This window comes from Salvia hispanica, chromosome 4 (assembly GCF_023119035.1).
Source record: "Salvia hispanica cultivar TCC Black 2014 chromosome 4, UniMelb_Shisp_WGS_1.0, whole genome shotgun sequence".
NCBI classification, from domain to species: domain Eukaryota; kingdom Viridiplantae; phylum Streptophyta; class Magnoliopsida; order Lamiales; family Lamiaceae; genus Salvia; species Salvia hispanica.
In genome coordinates this window covers 26,066,538-26,076,083 of record NC_062968.1, presented here as the reverse complement: position 1 = coordinate 26,076,083, position 9,546 = coordinate 26,066,538, and the positions used below count along the sequence as shown (strand labels likewise).

The 9,546-nt window shown below is 34.4% G+C and overlaps 2 protein-coding genes across 2 annotated transcripts in view; one reads left to right on the top strand and one right to left on the bottom strand.

The window, feature by feature from the left end:
* The first annotated feature begins 690 nt into the window (after positions 1-690).
* On the top strand, positions 691-4,152 carry LOC125217741. The gene is made up of 9 exons (XM_048119264.1): positions 691-752; positions 929-987; positions 1,111-1,228; positions 1,423-1,949; positions 2,210-2,383; positions 2,471-2,587; positions 2,949-3,128; positions 3,313-3,359; positions 3,583-4,152. The coding sequence occupies exons 2-9, from the start codon at positions 940-942 to the stop codon at positions 3,737-3,739; spliced, it is 1,368 nt and encodes a 455-aa protein (XP_047975221.1). The 5' UTR covers positions 691-752; positions 929-939; the 3' UTR covers positions 3,740-4,152.
* A 4,634-nt stretch (positions 4,153-8,786) lies between these two features.
* LOC125220782 (probable glutathione peroxidase 4) overlaps positions 8,787-9,546 on the bottom strand; it is a 1,321-nt gene continuing 561 nt past the window's right edge. Inside the window, exons 3-4 of the mRNA XM_048122920.1 lie at positions 9,093-9,285; positions 8,787-9,022 (exon numbers count right to left, since the gene is read on the bottom strand). Of these exons, the coding sequence (XP_047978877.1) occupies positions 8,990-9,022; positions 9,093-9,285 (226 nt within the window). The 3' untranslated portion in view covers positions 8,787-8,989. The remainder of the gene's footprint in view (positions 9,023-9,092; positions 9,286-9,546) is intronic.

Below are 9,546 nucleotides of genomic sequence, written 5' to 3'. Positions count from 1 at the left end.
AAAAAGTTGAAGAAGAAACTTTTCTTGCATATCACAAAAGTAATAATATTGAAGGTTAAATCATATTTATAAAATTCGTCAAAAATATATAGTAAATATATTTATAAAAAATATGAGTATGTGATAAAGTTTATTAAAATACCCTTCAAGGTATTGAGGGTATTTTCGTTCAGAAAAACTTGTAAATAGTAAAAAAGTACTTCAAATGATATTAACTCATAGTTAACGGACCTAAAATGATATTTTCAAAGTTCACAGACCTAAAATGATACTTTGACAAAGTTTTGTGGACCAAAAAAGGTGTTCCCTCGTAATTATGTTGATAGTTGAATATAACTAAATTAATACTACATACTCCTCCCCCGCTTAAAATAGTTGTACATCCGATTGGTGAAGAATATAGTCAAACTTAAGGTACAAGTGGGGGAAGCACAGCAGATATCAGTAACGTATAAATAGGTAGATTTTGTTGGAGCGTTTCATCTTTTGCATTCATATTCATATATGTATAAATTAGCTGACATTTTGCCCATGTAATTTTTGATCCAACTGTAATTTTGGTGAATCCTGCTTCTCCTTTCCTTAATTTCTCTAGGCTTTTATTGTCCCAATTAATTTTCTAAATAATATTTTTTCTTGAAAGATGGGCAATGTAATCTGAAGCGTCGCTATTTTCGGAACTGATTGTTATTTTAACCAAATTTCTGTATTTTTTTTGCGTATATCCCTTTTACATTGGAACAAGGCGAAAGGTTTTTTTTTTTTTTTTTTTTTTTTTTTTTTGGGCTGTGTGTGTGTGTGTGTGTGTGCTGTGATTATTGAAATTCTTATTTTTAAGTAAATTTTCATGGGCTGATCATGTGTTTAGTTTAATTTATTTTGAAAAGGACTAATTGAAGAGCTTCAATTTTTGTGTTGATTTGTATAGGTTATGTGGATATGAGTTTCCGGAAAGTATACGAGACTTTGCAGGAACTTTTTCCACTGGTAATTTCACTCATTCATTGTTGATTGAATTTTATTTTATGAGAAAACATTGGATGCTAGTTGATGTGATTAGGTTTATTGAATTTGAAATTTCTTATTTTTTCCCCCTTTTATTGCGGACAGATTGATGTTCGAGTTCTTAAAGCTGTTGCTATTGAGCATAGCAAGGATGTTGATGAGGCTGTTGTAGCAGTAATTGATGAGATAATTCCTTTCCTTGCTTCTCATAGTGTTTGTGACAGTGAGTAATTTTACTTCTCAGATTAGTGTTTGCATGTAGTATATTTTTCCAAATGATTTTTTGTAAACTTATTGAAGTTTTAATTAAAACAACTACACAAGGACATGATGATTATAGTTTTGGTAGTGGAAACATTGAACCGTCCGGTTCTGCTGATGATGGGCTAAGTAAAGCCGTTCGTGATGCAAATGCAGGGAATCCTGAGGTGGAGGGTGATATTGTTCGGTTGACGTTGACAGTGGATGATGATGTAAAAATGGATGCTAACATTCACTCTCAAGGTGAACCACTTGTGGTGGTTGGTGAAAATAGAGTGCACACTTGTCAAATTGAAGTTTTCGAAGATCCTGAAACAGAGAGAACACATTCAGCAGAAGATGGAACTCGATGTGGTGGTGATCCTCTGTCTACGTTGGGAATGTCGCTGGATGTGGAAACGGGTGTTGGGCAGAAGACGGATTGTATTCAGGCAATGGAAGCTGGGAAAGCTCGGGATATTTCTGTTAGTACTTCAGGGGTGGAGGCGGAGGTGTCTGATGTGCATGAGAGTAATTTAGATGGATTGAATTTACCTTTGTCGACTGATAGTGCTTCCAGCGGGAAAAACATTAGCAGTACTCTTGGAACGGAGGATGATTCAACCTTGAACGCGTCCATGTCTAATAAAAAGGGGATTATTGAGGTCTTGGAGGAAATTATTGCTGATGCAAGAAATAATAAGGTATCCAGAACATATATCATGTTTTAAATGTCTACCTATTTGCAGAAGCATCGGTATAATTTAAAATCAATTCTGTGGCTTCTAACGTGTTTCATTTGGTTATCGATATGATTTGTTTGGTTATCGATATGATTTGTATAGTAATAGCAATTGGGTGTTTAGATGGATGGCTTTGATCAAGCTTCTCAACATGCTTTGCAATTTGGTGTTTCCGTTTATGTTTTGACGTGACTTAAATATTTGATCTATGGCACTTACAGAAAACATTGTTCGCGGAAATGGAGTCTGTGATCAACTTGATGAAGCAAGTGGAGGTCGAGGAGCAAGCTGCGGAACAAGCCAAAATCGAAGCTGAAAGAGGTGATATTGATTTGCTGAATCAGGTCGAGGAGCTGAAAAGAATGCTGCAGCATGCGAAAGAAGCAAATGACATGGTTTTAATCCTTTTAATGACTGTATAGCATTCTTAGTAGGTATATTAAATCTCTGCCTTAGTTTAACTTTTTAGTTTGACCTCTCAGCATGCCGGGGAAGTTTATGGTGAGAAAGCCATCTTGGCAACAGAGTTGAGGGAGCTCCACTCTCGACTGCGTTCCCTATCAAATGACAGAGATCAATCACTTGCATATCTGGATGAGGCAAGTTCCGTCACGTTCGTTTCTGTAGAAACATCACCCCTGTGTATTATTCCTTTCACTTGTTATCTCTCACTCATTTAAGTTGAATGTCACGAGACCGGGGGAATTTGATCTGGGATGATCATATTTTTAATGTGAAAACAATATTTTGCTTTGATAAATTAAAAGCTTCCCATGTATAAATTAAAGATCTTTCGAGAAGTTTTTATTCTTGATCAATTCTTATGTCGATAAACTCGCAAGATGATTAGGGTGTGACTGGTGAACTGAGCTATGTGCTTTTGTCAGTGTGATTTGAGCTGAAATATATTCAAGTCTAACTATCTAGCATGATCTGATTTTTTCCATCATTTTGCTGCAGATGCGTCAATGTTTAGAGGTCCGACTAGTTGCTGCGGAGAATGAAATTAAATCTGCATTGATGAAAAAACTGGAGAAGGAAGAAGTTACTAGGAAATCCCTTGTTGAACAGGAATTAATCATGGAACAAGTGGTGCAAGAATCAAAGATACTGAGACAACATGCAGAAGATAATGCGAAGGTAGTAACGCCTACCTTTTAGATATTTACACTGCATAGAAGGATCAGATGTGAATCGGGAGAGTTTCTGTCAAGATTCTCAAAATGTGTTTTTATTTCTCGAACAAACACCTTCGCCCCTTTCTCTTGATAAACGCTGTATCTGTTTTGGTCTCTCGTGATTAATTCTGTTACTACCAATGCAGCTGCATGAATTTCTCGTGGATCGCGGGCAACTGGTAGATACATTGCAGTAAGTTGCTTTGTTTCTGTTAATTTCTGCAGCAATATCATTTTCTCGTATAACATTGCACACAATAACGCATGTGAACCTAGCATATGTCGAAATCCACTGAACTCGTAATTTTAACATTTGATGGCTTGTCTGAAGTCTGAGTTCGACCAGCTAAAGGAGAAATTCGACCAGCTAAAGTCTGAGTTTAACAATCCCTAAACAATTTTCTTTTCCTCAACAGGGGGGAAATTGCTGTTATATGTCAGGATGTGAAGCAGCTAAAGGAGAAATTCGACCAGCGTCTTCCGCTTGGCAAATCACTCTTCTCCGGCAAGACGAGTTTCCTCTTAGCTTCTTCGACCTCATCATTGAAAAGCTTCGTTCCAGATCAAGTGTAGCCTTTGGCAACCAAAGACGATGAACAATTGAACACCGGAAATGAAACAGATCACGTAAACGACCCTGAAAACGAACCAGCTAGGGTAGACTGCAGGTCGCTCGCGGAAAACTACGGATGGGAGCTTTTCGACAGCAGCGAAGCTAAAGCCTGAGTACTGGAAATACTAATACATATCACGTAAACGGGAGGTTTTCGACAGTCGTGACTGCATTTTTTGAAGATGAATAGAGGGAAAATAACTTGCAATCTTTTTTGTAGAACCTTGGTTCTTTTGACACCATCTTTTTTGGCTCTCTGAAATGAGTAGTATTTAATTGTAATAAAAGTGAAGCAAAAATTACATCTTTGATTACTAAGAAACACTAATAAGGTGCTCTTTTTGTTTTACATTGATATGTATATATATACATATATGGTCTTCTTCTAAAGCTACTCTACATTTGCAAGAACACAAAACTCTTCATTCATGCCAGCACAAAAGCAGCACGGTGCATCGCCATATGATGTAAAGCCGAGCTTTGTGTTCCCTCATTTGCTTCGAGCAACGTTGGACCGATCTCTGCTTCAAGCTTCTCGATTGGAAGGCCGTGTACGAAGCCATTTTTGTGCCTGAGAAAATGCTTTGAATCAATGAAGTATGAAGTGTGGGAATGAATATGATGAGGTGATTGTAGTGTCTATATATATGTGTGTGTGTGTGAAGAGAGAGAAGATATGAAAATGGGAACTTGTGGTGTGTGGGAAATGGTGGCCCTTGTTGAGAAAAAAACATTAAGATGACAAAGCAAAATGACCTATTATCAACTTCTACTTGTTGAGGGGACATATTGTTCCCCTTTATACATATGTACATGTTCTTGAATAAAGGCATTTTTTTGGAAATAAATTAGTTGCATCTATTGATCTCTTTAATTTGTTTGAGGGAGTGCAATTATTTACTTGCCTAAAATTTTAGATTTTTTCTTCAAGATTGAATGTATTCGATGGATTTGAGATGATTGGGAAATGTGAGTTGATATTCTTTTGGTGGGGGCTAAAGTGAGTTAGGTACTAATACTATTTGGATTTTTATGGAGGAAACAATTGATTTTATAGTAATTTAATAAAATTAACTAAGTGATCATTCAATTTTATCTCCATTGTTGAAGTTTACTCACCCCGTCCATGAAAATAGTCTTGTTTTAGATTTGATTTTAATATATCCAAAATTAGTTTCTATCTATTTATAACAAATTTATCTCTAATAATGTGAATCTCATTTTCTACTAACAAAATTCCGATCCCTTTTTTCCTCTACCTCTCTTTTATTTTATTAATTTTTCGTGAACAGGTGGAGTACTATAATTTTATTTCAACTTTTAACAATTGCATCAGTCATATCTCAACACTTGAAAACTCCTCAATTCTACCTCTATTTTTCCAACTTGTATCAAATTTATCAACATTTTAAAGAGAATTATTTCTAACTTTCAAACAATAAAATTTAAAGTGAAATGTTCATATGAATACATGATCCATTTATGCAAATATACCTAATCTTCCCCAAATACATAAACGAAATGGGGAACAAAAAGAAAAGCAAAAAAGACAAGTTTGATAGTAGATTTGGAGGTGTATAGACAAGGTTGATACGAATGACTATTTTGCCTTAAAAACATACGACATCTTCATTTTCTATATTAGGTTTAATCTATTAAAATATGGGCTTCCATTTATAAGTATTTGGATTTTGTGATGGATATGATTGACCAATAGTAATATTTTTATATGACAATTGTTCCTTTCAATACCAGTAACATTTTTTATATGTTAGGTACAAATATTTGCCCTTACATGGTATGTAGCCTATTGATTTATTTTTTTAAAATATACTTTTTTTTTTCAATTGTCATATCTATGTATGTTAAATACTTAACCATATGGAGTATTTTTAAAAAGAACAAATAATATGTCAAATAAAATGAATAGAAAAATATGAAGTTCAAAACAGGTCACATGGGGCAGTTGATATGAACCATGAACTAACAAATGGGCCCACAGCCCACGAATTGATTAAGAACTATCAAAGTCGATACATCTATTTATCATTACATTACATCCTTTTCTTTTTCCGACAAACCATAGTTTTCATCTTCTTCATTTAATTTGTTCCTTTGTTGAAATATGTTTTTTGACACCTCATTGTCTGCGTAATTAATGTGATAATTACGACAAACATCACCATATTTTTTTTATAAAAATGTTGCGATTTATAGGATAGATTATTTCAGTAATTTGCACAAAATATAGTTAAAGCAAAATGAAGAGGAAAACATTCTAAGGGTATAAGATATAAAATTTTATTTTTGTACATTTTTATTAAAATTATGTATTTTTAAAATTTTTGCTCATCTTTTATATACTCTATTTGTCCTATAAAAATGTGTGCACCTTCAATTTATGTATGTCTCATAAAATATGAGCATTTTTAATTATGGAAAGTCGTCTCAGCTCATTACTCATAAACATCAATTTATTTACAACTTAGTGATACCCATCATTATAATTTATAACTCATTAAACACTAATAATAACGTGAATCCCACTATACACTAAGGGCATCCGCAATGAGGCGGATGATGGCATCGTCCGCCACTGCAGCATCGCGGACGATGGGTCACGGACGATGCGACACGGTTTAGTTTTTTTTTAATTTTATTAAATTTTCAAAACCTATATATTCCTCTTTCACTTCATTTTTCACACTTCACTCTCATCAAATTCACTACATTTTCAAGCAAAATGGATTCCGGAGATTATCCGAATAGTCCGATGTTCGATGGTGCACGCATTTAGCGGATGATCGATGGCCTCAGCCGCAAGTTGAGACTTCTCTAGACTAGCCTCCTTTTTTTGTATTTAGTGTTTTTTTTTTATTTCTTATTTTATAACTTTTTTTTTAATTAAGTAAAATTAGAATTTTCCTTTAATTGTGTTGTTTTTATTTGTTTATTATTTTTATTTACATTTGCAAACATAATAAAAATATAAATACAAAATAGTGAAATGCTTAGGGCGTCGCTTAGGGCGGGCTATAGTCCGCCCCACCGCAGAGTGGAATAGGAGGAGGATAAAACGCTTACGTGGCGGTGCATAGGGCGTCGCTTAGGGCGTCCCATTGTGGTTGCCCTAACACCATTTTAAGTTTTTTAACTATCATTCTCCCTATCTCTCATTTTACCAATTACTCCCTCCGTCCCCGATTAAGAGTCACATTTTGACCGGGCACGAGTTTTAAGAAATGTAAAGAAAAGTTGGTTGAAAAAATTAGTGGAATGTGGGACCATTTTCTTATATTAGTTTTATAATAAAATGTGAGTGAATTGAGTTAGTTGAATGTGGGACCTATTTACTATTTATGGTAAAAATGAAGTGTGACTCTTAATTGGAGACGAATTGAAATGGAAAAGTGTAACTCTTAATCGGGGACGGAGGGAGTATACTTTAATTCTTACGTCATTTCAAATCCGCATATTTTTTGGTGACTCAAAAAGTATTAATTTAATTAAAATATATTTAGTCCGTTCTTAAAACAATATACTTTTGCATTTTGGACCACTCCAAAAATTAGTCAATTTCTACTTTTAGTATTTCTTTCTAATAAAATGTACTACCTCGTTATCAGCTAATAATACTCTCCCCGTCCCACTTTAGGAGTCCCGATTTACTATTTTTGGGTGTCCCAATTTATTAGTCCCGGTTGGAATATTCCATAAATGGTATTAGACCCCACATTCCACTGACATTTTTCTACTCACATTTTATTAAAACTAATATAAAAAAGTAGGACCCACATTTCACTAATTTTTTTCACCAACTTTCCTTTACATTTCTTAATACTCATGCCGAACTCAACCGGGACTCTTAAAGTGGGACGGAAGGAGTATTATTCTTCTATTTTATTAATTTTATATTAAAATTTATATCACTCTTAATTTTTTATATTATAATATACACAAATGTAAATAAAAAATGATGCAAGTGAAGAGACGTGGTAATGATAGAAGAATTGTGGATGCTAATATTTGACACGTGTATTTTGTTGACCCGTATATTGGGGTAACGTGACTAGGACGGCTGACTCGGGCTGTAGGCCCAATAGGCCCACTCCACGTGCTAGCCTATGCCTCTATGTAGCATTAAAGTGTAGCACTCATACCTTCCAAAACCTTATCCCTTATCTTTATTTCATGTCTCCAATACTCTCAATTATCATAATCTCTTTTTCTATATAATCACCAATAATATTTGCATTTATGCATGTATTTTAGCTTTACAAATGTGGATAGTTTTTGACCAGTTGAGATCACCTAAATCTATTTCTTTTTCATTTTTATAGTTTTATATATTATTTTTATCAAAACAAAAGTACTATATACAAATTATACTAATTTTCCAATCTCATACTTTCAGAATATGCATATTAAGCCATAACTTTTATTATAGTGACAATGAAGCGCAACTCAGTTAATAAGACGTTTTCTCCCTAACCAATAGGTCAAGGCTTCGAGTCATCGCAGGAGACAGAAGTAGATTAAAATTACAGTGATGAATTGTGATATAGTGAAAGTTGAATTTTCCGTCTTTGTCGCGGTGAGGTAGATGAGTGACCATTGTTGACCTTTTAAATTAAAGATCTTTTTTTATTATTACAGTGATGAATTGTGACACAGTGAAAGTCGAATTTTCCATCTTTGTTGCGGTGAGTTGCGAACCGCACTTATGAACCGAAGCTTGCGGTGAGTTGCGAACCGCACTTATGAACCGAAGCTGCGAACCACAAATAGAAAAAGGCAAAATGCCCTAAAAATTAAGATGCAAATTAAGAAAAAGCCCTAAAATTGATTAAATTAGTGAAGACAATAGCATTTCAAGTCTACATAGACAATATCGTTTTGATGAACTGTATATTGTGCACTTCAAAAAATCCAGCTTCCACATCTTGACAAAGATGATAAAAAAAAAATAGTCTTATGGACAAATGTGAAATTTTAAAAAAGTTGATATGGTCCACTAGAAATTAGATAAATTTTCATCAAATAAATACATAAGTAGTACTACTAGAATAATAGACATGAAGATGTTACAATATAAAACCAAAGAAGTAAACAAACAAAAAAGTAAAAAAATACAACACAGATTGTATGTTGATAAATACACATCTATAGCTAGTTTGATGCATCATTGAGTTAATAATTCAACTCATATCTCAACTTTCTCCCAATGCTTTCTTTACATCACCCTGCAACCATAAATGCCAATTAGAATCATAGAGAGAGAGGGAGGGACGAGCCCGAGGGTGGAGGGAGGACCTCGATAGCCAATGGTGTCGTAGACGTTGCATAGCGCTTGATTACATTTCCGTCTCTGTCGACTAAAAACTTGGTGAAGTTCCATTTGATTTGGGAGCCGAACCAGCCGCCTTTGCTTGCTTTAAGGAACTTGTACACCGGTGCTGCATTCGGCCCATTCACTTTCACCTGAGAGTTTAGTATAGTATCAAACAGTTAAACACGAAAGAATCGCGTTGCTTTAGCCACAAATGGCTTCAACCATCCTAAGCAGAAGAGCATTTCACCTAAAACATCATCACAAAGTAAGGAAGCCGGAAACTAGTTATGAACATGTTTCGTGGTTGCCATTTCAATAATGCCAATAATGAATTATCAATTTCTTGCAATTCTAGGCATGCTCACTAAACTCCCTAAATATAGTAAAGCAGTGAAATTTACCGGTCGAATATAACTGAAAATCCATTAAAAAGCA

What these genes read in the sequence shown, in the direction of transcription:
- LOC125217741 (XM_048119264.1), top strand. Translation starts at nt 940, where the DNA reads ATGAGTTTCCGGAAAGTATACGAGACTTTGCAGGAACTTTTTCCACTG. An exon ending in CACTTGCATATCTGGATGAG is followed by an intron (nt 2,588 to 2,948) that starts GCAAGTTCCGTC and finishes ATTTTGCTGCAG; the next exon opens with ATGCGTCAATGTTTAGAGGT. An exon ending in ATGCAGAAGATAATGCGAAG is followed by an intron (nt 3,129 to 3,312) that starts GTAGTAACGCCT and finishes CTACCAATGCAG; the next exon opens with CTGCATGAATTTCTCGTGGA.